Below are 16,265 nucleotides of genomic sequence, written 5' to 3'. Positions count from 1 at the left end.
GATTTTACGATGTGGTGTCCCGGGGGGGGGGGTTGGATTGAGTGAGAATTGAATAGGTTAGAACCGCTATCATGAGCTCTCATATTCAATCTTGATAACTCTAATCTATGTTTTCAGGTGGATCCAGCACTATATGGCGATACTAAGACTAGATCTTTTATACATTTTCAGGTATTTCATTTGTATATATGTTAATGATTTTCGTTTTGTGGTCTTGAAGGTGATCGATCTAGCTAATTACTTCAATTTAAAAGAGTTTATGCATATTGTATATTTCCTAGGCTGGCAATATTCATTGTTTCAATACGCTATGCCCTGGATTTATCATAGTTAACAGAGATTTCCCCGTTGATGCTAGTTTTGACAACTTTCAACATCGTGGAGATAAAAGTGCATCGGAAATCACAATGTTCATTGATCGGGTACATATATCTTTTTTTTTCTTTTGCATTTTTGGAGATTTTAGTTGATATTTGAATAACATATTTGCGCGTTTTAGAATTTGAAAGGTTCTAAATACCAAAATAATAAACTTTTTTCTTAAAAAAAGGATTTCGTCAATGGAAATTGGTGGCTTCTGTACGATGAAAGCAATGTAGAAGTTGGCTTTTGGCCTCAGAAGATTTTCACTGAGTTGAGAAGCTTTGCTGATAATGTCGAGTGGGGAGGAGTAGCATATAGTGAGCCAGGTGTGCCTGAACCTCCGATGGGCTCAAGATGTTTTCCTATTGGAGATCCTAATTATGATGCTTATTGTAGGAGATTTAACGTTTTAAATGATAAAGGAGAAACAATACATATAGACAAAACGAACGTACGTGTTGATGATCCTAATCACTATGGTCTTAAGGATGTACCACATTGGAGAGGTGGAAAATATCAACATATGGCATTTTATGGAGGACCTGGTGGGTTCGAGACATTATGTTAATTGCTAAAAAGATAGTAATTTATTTGTTGGTTTTATCGATTCGATCGATCACTATAATGATTTACTCCTCATTTTTTTGCAAATTGATATAATGTGCGATATACGGAATTTATGTATGATGCCTAAATTGCACGTATAATGCACGCTGAAACTAATTTTTATTAAATATACATAAAACCTATATTAAGAATTTATGATTTGATATGATTTTGTTATTCCCCTTTGTTAAAGAATGACAAAAGTCTCACATCGGTGGTTAATGAGATGGGTGGACTCCTTATAAGGCTTGGGCAATCCTCCTCCCTTTGAGCTAGCTTTTGGGGTGTGAGTTAGGCCTAAGACCTAATTTAACATGGTATCAGAGCAGGGCCCGTCTCACCCGATGTTGGGACCCCCAAAATCAAAATTGCCCACGCACCAGATGCTAAGCACTGGGCGTGAGGTGGGGTGTTAAAGAATGACAAAAGTCCCACATCGGTGGTTAATGAGATGGGTGGACTCCTTAACATGGTATCAGAGCAGGGCCTGTCTCATCCGATGTTGGGGCCCCCAAAATCAAAATTGCCCACGCACCAGATGCTAAGCACTGGGCGTGAGGTGGGGTGTTAAAGAATGACAAAAGTCCCACATCGGTGGTTAATGAGATGGGTGGACTCCTTATAAGGCTTGGGCAATCCTCCTCCCTTTGAGCTAGCTTTTGGGGTGTGAGTTAGGCCTAAGACCTAATTTAACACCCTTTGTGTTGTTTAGCTCATACAGTTTTACAAGTGGTTTGTTTCCCACTGGTCATTAGATAATTAGTGAAGTTTATATAGGGTTATTTGAACCTATCGTTCTTATTTTGTGTTCGTCTTTAATTTATTCCTGTCATAATAAATATTATTTTTACTGAATATGAATCTATATTTTCGTATCATAGTAATGTCGCACAAATTGAATAGTTTGGGCGGGAATTAATTTGATATTTGAATTCCTCTTATGACCATTGTAACTTTTACTTAGAATGACAAAAATATCATTTAAGATGCAATGTATTTAATAATAAAAATAAAGAAATTGCGAGCTAGATCCACCAAAAGAGTTATCGAATTGTAAATTAACCAAGAGTTGCGCGATATTTTAGTAGATATTAAATATAAAAATTGTCATAGTAGAAATTATAAGGCTTACACTAGTGCACTATCACCAGGTCCTCCATAAAGAACATAAAAGGAAGACTTTGAACCAATCCATAGAGGCTTGAATAAAACATTGTATAAATTAGGATTGTCGATATGTGTGATTGTTTTATCTACTGCAATTGTCTTTCCTTTCACGTCTAATACTGCAATTTTCTTACAATAAGCATCATAACCGGAGTTTTCAATGGGAAAAAAACTTGAGCCCATAGGAGGTTCAGCTACATCTGTTGGACTATATGCAACTCCTCCCCAATTAATGGATTTAGTAAAATCTGCCAAGCCAGTACGTGTGAAGATCTTTCGTGGCCAAAAACCAACTTCTGTATAGTCATTTTCCAATAAAAGCCACCAATTTCCGTTGACTAGATCCTTATTTTGTAAAAATAAAGTAATAAATATATGTTAATGTCTATATTAATTATAAATAATGAAAAAGAAGAGAAAAATAATATGTACCCGCTCAATGTACATTGTGTCCTCCCATATTGTTCCTCCACGTTGTGAAATATGATCCTCGTATGACACATCAAGAGGTATTTCACTATCTACTTGTATAAAGCAAGGACATAATGTATTAAAACAATGAACTTCACCGGCCTAAAAATTAGAGAAATATATATATATATCAAATATAAAAACTCTTGTAACTTGAGGAAAATAATTGAACCATAAGACATATAGTTCTAGTTTTCATGAACCATGGTGGAAATCCTTACCTGAAAATGTATAAAAAGTCGTGTTTTGATATCCCCGTATAATATTGGATCCACCTAAAATATGAAATGTAGATATACAATTATGATATTCGAGCATGAGCATTGACAAAATTTTCACCTCCTTCTGAGAAGTAATTAAATTAGGAATGATAAAAATAAATTGAAACCTACTCTCCAACCAACTTGTATGATATCAGATTCAGATTGAATTTTTAGTCGACAAGCACTATGTTGTTGACCTTTAACATGAGGATTGTACACGCTAGTTATCATCCCACCTCCCCCAAATCTAATAGATGGATTGCTTGGAGTCCGAGCTGTTGCAACCTGAATAAATAAATATTTTATATTGATCCATAAGGAGATCAAATTAAAGTTGAAAAAATAATAATTAAAGACTAACGTAATATTGTACCTTATATCCTTGTGAAGACATGTATCTTTCATTTGGCTCACTAATATTGTTGTTGCCCTGCATTAGATGGAAATCAATATACAATAATTGAAGACTAAGTTTATTTATATTTGTGTAGGAATATTTTTTTTCTTTTCTATAAATGTATAAATAAATACTTTATTTGTTAGAATCTATTTATAATAAATAAAATAATTAATTTCTCAAGTTTAGGTATGAATTTCTAAAGCAATAACGATAAATTGTTCATGAATTATCTTACGGCAACAAATTGATCATCGAATGGGACATTTTCTGGCGGTGGTATACGTCTATGTCTTATAAGATCATCCTTCGTAATTCTTTTAATCGGAACAGTTCCAGAAGGGCACCCTCCATCTTCTGACAGTTGTGTCAATGACTTACTAGAGGTGGAAGCACTTGAATTTTGATTTATCCTCAATAAATTAGGTTTCATCTATTCAACCAAATATTTAATTGTAAGTCAATAATATCATATCCCTGTAAAAAAAAAACTAGAAGGAAAAGAGGGTAGAATATGCCTTAGGATGAAAATTATGATCCTTTAACAATGGATGATCAAATCCAGGCTGTTTGTAGAAATCTACACAATCGTATATATCTCCATATTTAGTCTGTGAAAAAAAAAACAATTATCAAATAAAATTTAAAAAAAAACAGATAGAACATTAGGTCCATTTACTACCCAAAAACCATGTGAAAGAGGAAGATTTGATTATTTTTTTACCCTACAAAAGGGTTATTATAAAATAAAAATAGTATTGTCACAAGAGACTTACAAATATAGTGAATCGAAAACAAATACCTTAATTGTTTTTACTGGTGGCTTGTTCAAATTTTTTAATTGTTTCTCTAATTCCATATCTTCGAATTTGGATAGTTTTTTATCTCCTCGTACTCCATTATAACTCAAAAACAAATATAGCACCAATAAAACAGTTTGTCGAACAATTTTTTGATACATCTTGAATTTATTATTTTTTGTAGGCGGGTAGTTTAAGGCCTTTTCAAAAAAATATAAACTTTGAACATGATGAAGAAAGCGTTATATAATAGTGAAGAAAATATTGAATTGACTACTATAACAAGATATTCAATTAATGTAATCTTCTAAATCATGATTGATCAAAATCTACAAAGACTTTTATTTAATAAATGTTGACTATTCAATAGGAATATCCAAAATAACTATTTGAACATAAATTTCACCAGAAACAAAATTTAAAAAGATTTTCAGTTACGCGTACACAATAAAACACTTTGTTGATTTTTGGTGGTTGGGTCCAACTGGTTTTTTTTTTTCACTTGGTGTTGATATTCACATTGGAGCTTGACTAAATTTAAATTCGCGTCAGAAAATTCCACATTGAAAGATAAAACGCTCCCTAATAAAAGCGACTCTATACCTAAAGGGACACGAAAGGTCCAACTAGTTATGTCACCTGGATTGAAGTATATTAAGCCTATGAAGTAAGAAATAAATAGGCATTAATATATAGTTATTACATGAGTATTTTGCCAACATAATCCTTAATTTCTTCCAAATCTTTTATTTTTGGGATCTCAATATTTTTAAAATTCAAAATTTGCATCACTTGAACTCACTTTAGGGTGTGTTTGATACGAAGGAAAACATTTTCTGAAAAATATTTTTCAACTTTCTCATGTTTGGTATCCGATAGATAAATAGTAACATTATCACTTGATTAATGAATATATAACAAAAAAATCATGAAAAAGAAAACTTGTAGAAAAATGAATCTAGCCTTTGAAATTTCTTCTACCAATCTCCATTTCTAGAATCTATTTTCATCCCGCATGTTCGATATCTGCATTAGAGTTCGATTAATTTGGATCCACACCGTGTAATGCCTTGACCAAATTGTATATCATCACACTCTCCTAAAAAAATATCGAGATTTATCATGTAAAAAAAGAGAAAATTTCAGAAATACCAAAGATAATAGACATAATAAGGCTCTATATATATAGTTATAGTTTCGGTAATTGCGCTGCATAACTATCCTTTGATATGACGACTGTGGTTTGTATATTTCGCTTGCGAATATACAAACAAGGTAAATATATGCAAATTTTGTATTTATACATTTAAGAATTTTTCAGAACTCTGTTTGTATATTTCGCTTGACAATATACAAACAGGGTAATTTAATTACGAAGTTTTCATAAATCCTATATAAATAGCTACGGTAAGAATATACAAATTTTGGATTTATACAATCAAAAACCGAATTATAAAAATTCCAGATTTATACAATCAGGGAAATATACAAATTATCGAATAACAAAATTTCGCGAAATGTAATCTTCTGAAGTACAATGGTCAACAAATTAATATACAAAAGTCTTATATTTAATAAATGTTAATTGCTGATATTCAAAATAATAATCTGAACATATAGATTACATCAAAATGTAACCGAATTCACAAAAAAAAAAAAAAATTGACGCTGATTGTGATTTGTGAATGTGCGATTCAAAATACTAGAATTTATATATGGTATTGTTTTTCTCACACTACTAAGAAAATCGAGATTATTAAGCAGGTAAGAAATGCAAGTTAAGATTTGGTAAAAGAACTATTCAAATATATATCTATCAAGAAAGCTCGATATTGAAAATTAATACTTTTATAGGAGTAATTAACAAGAATTACACTTGTGGTTTATTACCAGGTCCACCATAAAGAACATAAAGAAAATTGTTTGAACCTTCCAATAGATATTTGAATAGAACTTTATATGCAAAAATATTATCAGTATACCAAAATATATTATTTATTCCAACTGAATCTCCTTCCTCATTTGAAAATGCAATGCTCCTACAATACCCATCAAAAGAAGAATTTCCTATGGGAAAATAGCTTGAACCCATCGGGGGTTCAGGTACACCTGGTGGATTGTATACTGATCCTCCCCACTCAATTTTTGTAGCATATTGTGCCAACTCGGTGAAGATAATATTCGGCCAATAACCAACTAGATCATATTTTTGTCCCAATAGAAGCCACCAGTGTCCATAGGCTTGATCCTTATAAATGTACATTAGGATCTCCCATGTCTTCACTCCACGTTGTGTAATGTGCTCGAATGAACTATCAAGAGGTATATCAGGGTTTACTTGCACAAAGCCGGGGCATAATGTATTGAAACATTGGGTTTCACCTATCTAGAAAACTTAAAAGACATATCTTTAGTGGCGTAATCAAAATTTATACTAAAAGGGAATTCAAAACATGAAGAAATAAGCATACAAACAAATCAAAGAAAATTCAACACTTATTGTATATACATAAAAATAATTTTCTGTAGAAGGAGATCTCAATTGTCCATACCTAGCTCCGCCCCTGCATATATGATACTTGAACTCTTGTACATGAAGGAAACTTATATATAGCTAAACCAATAGACATAGTAGCTTCATGAACGCGATAATGAAATCATCAAAGTACTAAGACAAGTTACCTGATAATGTATGAAAAGTCTAGTTTTATTATCCCCATATAATGTTGGATCTACCTGAAATACGAAACAACAATATTGTAATAAGCGGGTATAAATTTATATTAAGACCTATAATTGACATTTTAGAGATATTTTTCTATGAAGCAATTAAATTATGTGTGGAAACGATTAGTTATACTTACCCTCCAACCAACTTGTAAGATTTCTGATCCTTTTTCAATTCTTATTCGACTAGCACTACTTTGTTTGCCTTCAACGTGAGGATTGAATAAACTAGTTGTCATTCCAGCTCCCGTATACTTTGTAGTTGACTCTTTTGGAGTTCGAACTATTGCACGCTAAGTATAAAAAGAATTTTTTTTATTAACTTTTACAAATTATATATCCAAAGTATGGCTAGCCCTAAAAGGCAAATGCATAGACTTTGAAAGCACAATTTGATATTTTGAAAGGAAAAAGAAACTCCAAATTGTAAATTAAACTTGTTGCATTTGATATTTCAAATCAAACTAAAATAAAAGGATAAGAAAAATGGAAATATGACAATTTTTTCATAGTTATATACCTTATATCCATAAGAAGGCATGTAGCTTGCTTTTTGCTCACTATTGTCATTGCTCTGCAATATATGAGTTTAGCCACAACAATTAAAAAAAATTAAACTTTTTATGAAATCATAAATTGTTAAAAGCATTAAATTGTTCATAAATTATTTTATGCCTACATATTCGTTGTCGAAGATGGCAGGTTCCGGTGATGGCAGATCTCTTTGTCTTATAAGATCATCCTTTGTGATTCTCTTAATGGGAACAGTTCCAGAAGGACAACCTCGATCTTTTGACCATATTGTCAGTAATGTATTAGTTGCCGAGTCATATGAATTTTGCTTTATCATGGATAAAATAGGTTCCATCTGTTCATCCAAATATTTAATTGTATGTCAATAATATCATATATGTGTACAAAAACAATTAAAGTAAAAAAGAGAGTAGAAATATGCCTTAGGATGAAAATTATGGTCCTTCAACAATGGGTGATCAAACGCATGTTGTTTGTAAAAATCAACACAGTCGTATGTATCTCCATATTTAGTCTGTGAACAAAAAAAAATCACAAATAAGATACCTAAATTATAGTAGTTATACATCTTGCTATTCAATATGTACCTTTTAAATACAAAACAATATAACAAAAATAAATTTTCGTAGATCATAACATTACAATTTTTTTTTAAAAAAATTGTTGGCATTCGAATTTGAAAAGTCTAAATTGGTTTTGATATACATATTGGTATGCCTTTTGTCAAAAAAAAAAAAAACTATAATGTAGAAGGTTCAATTTTCAAATACAATAAAAAAAAATTAAAGAAAAAATCCATGTGAAAGAGGAATATTTTCAAATAAAAATAATAAATATCTCGTGAGACTAGAACAAAAATCAAATACCTTAATTATTTTGATTGCTGGTTTATTCAAAAGTTTCAGTTGTTTTTCTAGCTCCCTATCTCCCAATTTGGATAACTCTTCTTCGCCTTGGACTCCATTATAACTTAAAAATAAACATAACACTAATAAAATTTGTCGAACAATTCTTTGATTCATCTTTAAGTTATTCATCATTTTGCAAGTATAAGGACTTTGCTACTATGAGGAAGGTGTTATATAAGGCTAGGTATGGAAAAGATTTAAAGTAATTTACCATATAAAATATTGAATATAATTGATGTAATTTTCTCTAGAATGGTCAACAAAATGTTCAAAAAGTTATCTATATTTAATAAAAAAAAAATGTTGATTGCACTTTTTAAAGTAGAATTAAATCTGAAATTGACTTCTGGTATATTAAGCCCAAGAAGTAAGAAGACAAATGGCCCTTACCTTAAGTGGGCTTGAGATTGTTATCATAGTATATTGGGATACAGAATTTCACTAGTTTAAAATCTAATTATTTAAATACACTCTAGTTTATAATATTACGAATTTTATCAAATTTTGATGCATTAAAATATGTCAAGATATATGTATCTCGGGTTACATGAGATCAAAATTATGTGTAATTTATTTTAAATATATTGTATCCAAAGGGATTCGCATGATTTGAGATACATAGATAAATTTCGTAATTCTCTTAATCGGAACAGTTCCTAAAGGGCACCCTCCATCTTCTGACAGATGTGTCAATGACTTACTAGAAGTGGAGGCACTTGAATTTTGAGTTATCCTCACTAAATTAGGTTTCATCTATTCAACCAAATATTGAATCGTAAGTCAATAATATCATATCCTTGTTATAAAAAAAAATAGAAGGAAAAGAGAGTAAAATATACTTAGGATGAAAATTATGATCCTTTAACAACGGATGATCAAATCCAGGTTGTTTGTAGGAATCTACACAATCGTATATATCTCCATATTTAGTCTGTGAAAAAACAAAATTATCAAAAGAATAACAAAAACTAATGTAAGGCCTTTTAAAAAATATATAAACTTTGAACATGATGAGGAAAGCGTTATATAGTGGTGAAGAAAATATTAAATTGACTACTATAACAAGAAATTCAATTAATGTAATCTTATGAATCATGATTATTAAAAATCCACAATGACTTTTATTAATAAATGTTGACTATTCAATTTTAAGGGATTTCTAAAAATAACAATTTGAATATAAATTTCATCAGAAACAGAACTTAAAAAGATTCTCAATTACGCGTACAGAATAAAGCGGCTTGTTTATTTTTGATGGTTGGGTCCAAAATGCGCATCAAAAAGTTTCACATTGAAAAATAAAACGCTGCCTAGGCGACTCAATAGGTAGGGGAACACGAAAGGTCCAACTAGTCGTCACTTGGATATATTGAAGTATATTAAGCCCATGAAGTAAGAAAGAAATAGGCAGTAGGCCTTTATGTTTTAGATCAACTGAAAAAAATATTAATCATAGATTAATAGTTATAACATGAGCATTTTGCCAACATAATCTTTAATTCCTTCCAAATCTTTTATTTTTTGGATCTCAATACTTTAAAGATTCAAAATTTGCACCAATTATTCCGATAGATAAATAGTAACATTATCACTTGATTAATGAATATATAACAAAAAATTCATGAATCTAGCCTTTAAAAGTTCTTCTACCAATCTCCATTTCTAGAACCTTTTTTTTTTCATCCCAAGTTCGATATCTGCATTAGAGTTCGATTAATCCGGATTCACACTGTGTAAGGCCTTGACCAAATTGTATATCCTCACACTCCTAAAACAATATCTAGATTTAGGATTAAAAAAAAGAGAGAAAATTTTAGAAATAACAAAGATAATAGATATAATAAGGCTCTATAGCTATAGTTTCGATAATTGCGCTCTATACCTATAACTTACTTTGCGAATATTCAAACAGGGTAACTATATACAAGATGCTTTTATTTGATAAATTTTAATTGCTCATTTTTAAGTAATATTCAAAATAAGAATATGAACATAGATTACATCAATGTAACATAATTTATGAAGTTTTTTAAATTGACGATGATTGTGAATGTTCAATTCAAAATACTAGAATTTATACATGGTACTGTTTTTCTCACACTGCTAAGAAAATCAAGATTGTTAAGCATGTAAAAAATGTAAGTTAAGGTTCGATAGAAGAACTATTCAAATATATATTCATCAAGAAAGCTCGATATTAAAAATAAATATATTTTTATAGGAGTAATTAACAAGAATTACACTTGTGCTTTATTACCAGGTCCACCATAAAGAACATAAAGAAAATTGTTTGTATCTTCCACAAGATTTTTGAATAGAACCTTGTATGCAAAAATATCATCACTATACCAATATACATTTTGTAATAGAACTGAATTTCCTTCCTCATTTGAATATGCAATGCTCTTACAATAGGCATCAAAAGTAGAATTTCCAATGGGTAAATAGCTTGAACCCATCGGGGGTTCAGGTACACCTGGTGGACTGTATACTGATCCTCCCCACTCAATTTTCGTAGCAAACTGTGCCAACTCAACAAACATATTATTCGGCCAATAACCAATTGATTCATACTTATCTCCCAATAGAAGCCACCAGTGTCCATAGGCTTGATCCTTATAGATGTACATTGCGATCTCCCATCCCTTCACTCCACGTTGTGAAATGTGTTGGAATGAACTGTCAATAGGTAAATCAGTGTTTACTTGCACAAAGCCGGGGCATAATGTATTGAAACATTGGGTTTCACCTACCTAGAAAACATGAAAGACATATTTTTAGTGGCGTAATCAATATTTATACTAAAAGGGTTCAAAGATTGTCCATACCTAACTTCACCCTTGCATATCTGATATTTAAACTTCTTGTACACGAAGGAAAATTATATATAGCTAAACCAATAGACATAGTAGCTTCATGAACGCGATATTGAAACCATCAAAGTACTAAGACAAGTTACCTGACGATGTATGAAAAGTCTAGTCAAATTATCCCCATATAATGTTGGATCCACCTGAAATATGAAACAACAATATTGTAATAAGCGGGTATGAATTTATATCAAGACCTATATATGATTGACATCTTAGAGACATTTTTCTATTAAGCAATTGAATTATGTATGAAAAAGATTAGTTATACATACCCTCCAACCAACTTGTAAGATTTCCGATCCATTTTCAATTCTTATTCGACAAGCACTAATTTGTTTGCCTTCAACGTGAGGATTGTACAAACTAGTTGCCATTCCAGCTCCCGTAAACTTTGTAGTTAACTCTTTTGGGGTTCGAACTATTGCACGCTAAATAAAAAAATAAATTTTTTATTAACTTTTACAAATTATATCCAAAAAAGTATGGCTAGCCCTAAAAGGCAAATGCATAGACTTTGAAAGCACAATTTGATATTTTGAAAGGGAAAAAAATTTCCAAATTGCAAATTAAACTTGTTGCATTTGTTTTTTCAAATCAAAATAAAATAAAAGGATAAGAAAAACATTCACATTTCGAAAATATGGAAATATGATAATATTTTCATATATAGTTATGTACCTTATATCCATTAGAAGGCATGGAACTTGCTTTTTGCTCACTATTGTTATTGTTCTGCATTAGATGTATTGCAATATATGAGTTTTGCACATATATGTATAAATTATTCAAGTAAAAGCATTAAATTGTTCAGAAATTATTTTATGCCTACAGATTCATTGTCGAAGTTCGCAGGTTCGGGTGGTGGCAGCTCTCTTTGTCTTATAAGATCATCCTTTGTGATTCTCTTAACGGGAACAGTTCCAGAAGGACAACCTCCGTCTTTTGACCATATTGTCGGTAACCTATTAGTTGTTGAGCCATATGAATTTTGATTTATCTCAGCAAAAGTAGGTTTCATCTGTTCATCCAAATATTTAATTGTACGTAAATAATATCGTATATGTGTACAAAAAAAATTAAAGTAAAAAAGAGAATAGAGATAGAGATATGCCTTAGGATGAAAATTATGGCTCTTCAACAATGGGTGATCAAACGCATGTTGTTTGTAAAAATCAACACAGTCGTACGTATCTCCATATTTAGTCTATGAAAAAAGAAACCATAAATAATTAGATACCTAAATTATAGTTGGTATACATCTTGCTATCCAATATTATGCACCTTTTAAATACAAAACAATATATTAAAAGTAATTGTTCGGCCATCATAACATTACAATTATGAAGAAAAAATATATAGACATTCGAATTTGAAAAGTCCAATTTGGTTTTTATATACGCCATTGTTATGCCATTTGTCTGAAATTTGCAAAAAAATAAAAATGTTTTTAAAAAAATAATAATTCTATAATGTAGAGGGTTCAATTTTCAAATACAATAACATTAAAAAGACATAAACGTAAGAACAATAAATATTTAGTGAGACTTATAAATATTATATATGAATAAAATTTAAATACCTTGACTGTTTTGATTGCTGGTTTATTCAAAAGTTTCAATTGTTTTTCTAACTCCATGTCTTCCAATTCAGATAACTCTTTTTTGCCTTGGACTCCATTATAACTCAAAAATAAACATAACACCAAAAAAATTTGTCGAACAATTCTATGATGCATCTTTAAGTTATTCATCTTTTTGCAAGTACGAGGACTTTTCTATAATGAGAAAGGTGTTATATAAGGCTAGGTATGGAAAAGATTTTAAGTAATTTACCATATAAAATATTGAATATAATTAATGTAATTTTCTCAAGCATGGTCAACAAAATGTTCAAAAAGTTATCTTTATTTAGTAAAAAAATAAATGTTGATTTCTCTTTTTAAAGTAGAATTAAATCTTAAATAATAATCTGATTATGTAAATTGAATTCTAGTATATTAAGCCCAAAAAGTAAGAAGACAAATGGCATTATTTAGATACGGAAATTTCACTAGTTTAGAATTTAATTATTTAGATACACTTTACTTTGTAATATTACGAATTTTATTTAATTTTAGTGCATCTACATACGTTCAGATACATGTATCTCGAGATACATGTATCTAAATTAGGTGTGATTTTTTCTAGATACATTGTATCCAAGTAATTCGTGTCTACGATACATGACTATCTCGCTCGCCTCCCTTCCCATCTCGCTCTCCGATCTTCCTATTTATTGTATTTGGTATCAAAAGTACATGTATCTAAATATACTTTCCTCAATATATGATAGAGAACTCTTAATTAGTGATAATTTACGTAATTATTTAAAAATATACATAGAATTACTATATATGATATGGATGTATGTCTAAGTAATTTTTACAAGTAATAAGCATATTATAAGGAAAACTTTTATATAGGTACAGAATCTATGTAAGTCTTTATTTAATAAATGTTAATTACTCATTTTTGAGTAATATCCAAAATAATAATCTAACATATTTCCATTTCTTGAACAAATTTTTGATCAAACTGAATATCCTCACGCTACTAAAAAAAATCGGGATTATTAAGCAGGTAAAAAATGCAAAGTTAAGATTCAGCTATTTATATATATATATATATATATATATATAAAGCTTGATATTTCTTTATATACTAGAAAAGGGAAGTCCGTGCTATGCACGGGACCAATCATCATTCTTTGAAATTTGTAATGGTTATTTGTGGTATTTTAAATTTTTTAAATACAATGATACTCCCTTTATTCAATTTTAACTTATTTTTTTGGTTTTACTCCATTATTCAAAATAATTGAATTGTTCAAAATTCAACATGGATATTTGCAACTTTTTTTATATTTGCCTTTTTATTTATTGAAGTTTTATATTTGCTAGGAGATAAATTACACTACTTACAAAGTTATATTTAATTATAATTTAGAAAAGGGCAATAGTAGAAAGTATGGTTTAAATTATGTCCTTAAATATTTTTCTTAATATATATGCATTATTTCACAAAGTCAATTAATATGAAATTGAGAGAGTATTTGTTTGTTTTTCTACTTGGAGCAATTATGGTTAATGCATCAGGTATGCATTTATTTGTATCAAATTATCATTTATCATCACTAAATTTGTAATTTTCGTTTTTTAATTCATTACATAATTGTATGGAATTTAAGGGGCATATAAATCTAGGAAACAGTTGGAGTTGGAAGTTTGTAAAATGAAGGAAAAGATAGATGTAAAATAGAATATAAATATCTTTATAGGAATAATTAATAAGAATTATATTTGTGCACTATTACCAGGTCCACCATAAAAAACATAAGTAAAAGAGTCTAAACCTTCCAAAAGTTTTTTAAATACAACCTTATACGCAAAAATATTATCAGTACGCCAAATTATATTATCTATTCCAACTGAATCTCCTTTTTCATTTGAAATTGCAATGCTCCTACAAAACCCATCAAAACTAGAATTTTCAACAGGAAAATAGCTTGAGCCCATTGGAGGTTCGGGTACACCTGGTGGATTATATGTAACTCCTCCCCACTCTATATTTGTAGCAAAACTTGTCAACTCTGTGAAGATAATATGCGGCCAAAAACCAATTTGTTTATAGCTTTCTCCCAATAGAAGCCACCAGTTTCCATCGTCTGGGTCCTTATGTTGAAGAAATTGTCAATGTCAGTATTTATTTGTGTTTCAATTTCTAATCCATATATACTTGTGTGTATGTATAGCCATGATTTTAAAAAAAAAGTATGCAATAAATAAAAGTATAAAAGTATACCTTATAAATGTACATTAATAACTCCAATTTCGTCCCTCCACGTTGTGAAAGAATTCCCTCCAATGAAATATCAAGAGGTATTTTTAGTGACGGAATCAAGATTTCTCATTTGAAATTGCAATGCTCCTACAAAACCCGTCAAAACTAGAATTTTCAAAAATAGCTTGAGCCCATTGGAGGTTCGGGTACACCTGGTGGATTATATGTAACTCCTCCCCACTCTATATTTGTAGCAAAACTTGTCAACTCTGTGAAGATAATATGCGGCCAAAAACCAATTTGTTTATTGCTTTCTCCCAATAGAAGCCACCAGTTTCCATCGTCTGGATCCTTATGTCGAAGAAATTATCAATGTCAGTATTTATTTGTGTTTCAATTTCTAATCCATATATACTTGTGTATATGTATAGCCATGATTTTACAAAAAAAAAAATATGCAATAAATAAAAGTATAAATGTATACCTTATAAATGTACATTAATAACTCCAATTTCGTCCCTCCACGTTGTGAAAGAATTCCCTCCAATGAAATATCAAGAGGTATTTTGGTGTTTACTTGTACAAAGCCTGGGCATAATGTATTGAAACAATTGAATTTACCTGCCTAGAAAACATAAAAGACATATTTTTAGTGGCGGAATCAAGATTTGTACTATAAGGAGTCGTTTGGTGTAAGACATAAGGTATAATAATATTAGAATAATTTGCAAGATCATTTTATCGTGCGTTTGATTTGAGGTATTAGGTAGTCCTTGGATTATTTATTTCACCATACTGATGAGATATTTTATCTCATACACATGTTGGAATAACTTATCCTGGGATAATTAATCTCATGATAACTTGTTCCCAACCAAACGACCCCTAAGGATTCAAAACATGAATGAAGAAATAAATATACAAAGAAGACAAAGAAAACTCTACATCTATTGCATATACATAAAAATAATTTTAGCCATATATAATTAATGTAACTTTCTACAAAAAGAGATTCAAATTATTGATCCTACCTGGTTTCGCCTTTGACTATTTTACATGAAGGAAAATATACAACTAAACCAACAGACAGTAGTTTCATGAACGTCATATAGAAATCAAAAAAGTACTAAGACAAGTTAACTGAAAATGTATAAAAAGTCTCGTTGTATTTTCCCGTATAGTGTTGGATCTACCTGAAATACGAAACAATGATATTATAGTAAGCGAGTGTGGATTTATATTAAACTCCATAATTGACATCTTGGAGACATTCTTTCTATGAAACAATTAAATTATGTATGAAAAAATTAGTTAAACTTACTCTGCAACCAACTTGTA

The 16,265-nt window shown here is 30.1% G+C and overlaps 3 protein-coding genes across 3 annotated transcripts in view; 1 reads left to right on the top strand and 2 right to left on the bottom strand.

Moving 5' to 3' along the window:
• Positions 1-931, top strand: part of LOC102587131 (uncharacterized) — a 2,359-nt gene extending 1,428 nt beyond the window's left edge. Inside the window, exons 6-8 of the mRNA XM_006343968.1 lie at positions 118-171; positions 282-422; positions 551-931. Coding sequence (XP_006344030.1) covers positions 118-171; positions 282-422; positions 551-931 — 576 coding nt within the window. The remainder of the gene's footprint in view (positions 1-117; positions 172-281; positions 423-550) is intronic.
• Positions 932-2,097: 1,166 nt separating this feature from the next.
• LOC107059972 (uncharacterized) lies at positions 2,098-4,126 on the bottom strand. The gene is made up of 8 exons (XM_015307103.1): positions 4,070-4,126; positions 3,786-3,878; positions 3,506-3,700; positions 3,244-3,300; positions 3,000-3,155; positions 2,829-2,882; positions 2,569-2,709; positions 2,098-2,481 (listed from the first exon to the last, which is right to left on the bottom strand). The coding sequence occupies exons 1-8, from the start codon at positions 4,124-4,126 to the stop codon at positions 2,098-2,100; spliced, it is 1,137 nt and encodes a 378-aa protein (XP_015162589.1).
• A 1,811-nt stretch (positions 4,127-5,937) lies between these two features.
• LOC102586785 (uncharacterized) lies at positions 5,938-7,662 on the bottom strand. Its single transcript, XM_006343967.1, has 5 exons — positions 7,474-7,662; positions 7,315-7,368; positions 6,932-7,087; positions 6,750-6,803; positions 5,938-6,453 (listed from the first exon to the last, which is right to left on the bottom strand). Exons 1-5 carry the CDS (start codon positions 7,660-7,662, stop codon positions 5,938-5,940), a joined length of 969 nt encoding a protein of 322 aa, XP_006344029.1.
• Positions 7,663-16,265: the final 8,603 nt, after the last annotated feature.

The sequence above is a fragment of the Solanum tuberosum genome, unplaced genomic scaffold, assembly GCF_000226075.1.
Source record: "Solanum tuberosum cultivar DM 1-3 516 R44 unplaced genomic scaffold, SolTub_3.0 scf00048, whole genome shotgun sequence".
NCBI classification, from domain to species: Eukaryota; Viridiplantae; Streptophyta; class Magnoliopsida; order Solanales; family Solanaceae; genus Solanum; species Solanum tuberosum.
This window is presented reverse-complemented; position numbering and strand designations above follow the sequence as displayed.

Coding starts and splice junctions, on each gene's coding strand:
- LOC107059972 (XM_015307103.1), bottom strand. CDS start 4,126: ATGGAATTAGAGAAACAATTAAAAAATTTGAACAAGCCACCAGTAAAA. Junction 2,883..2,999: donor TCATACAAGTTGGTTGGAGA/GTAGGTTTCAAT, acceptor TTCATATTTTAG/GTGGATCCAATATTATACGG. Junction 2,482..2,568: donor ACACAATGTACATTGAGCGG/GTACATATTATT, acceptor TTACAAAATAAG/GATCTAGTCAACGGAAATTG.
- LOC102586785 (XM_006343967.1), bottom strand. CDS start 7,662: ATGGAACCTATTTTATCCATGATAAAGCAAAATTCATATGACTCGGCA. Junction 6,804..6,931: donor TCTTACAAGTTGGTTGGAGG/GTAAGTATAACT, acceptor TTCGTATTTCAG/GTAGATCCAACATTATATGG. Junction 6,454..6,749: donor GACTTTTCATACATTATCAG/GTAACTTGTCTT, acceptor TAAGTTTTCTAG/ATAGGTGAAACCCAATGTTT.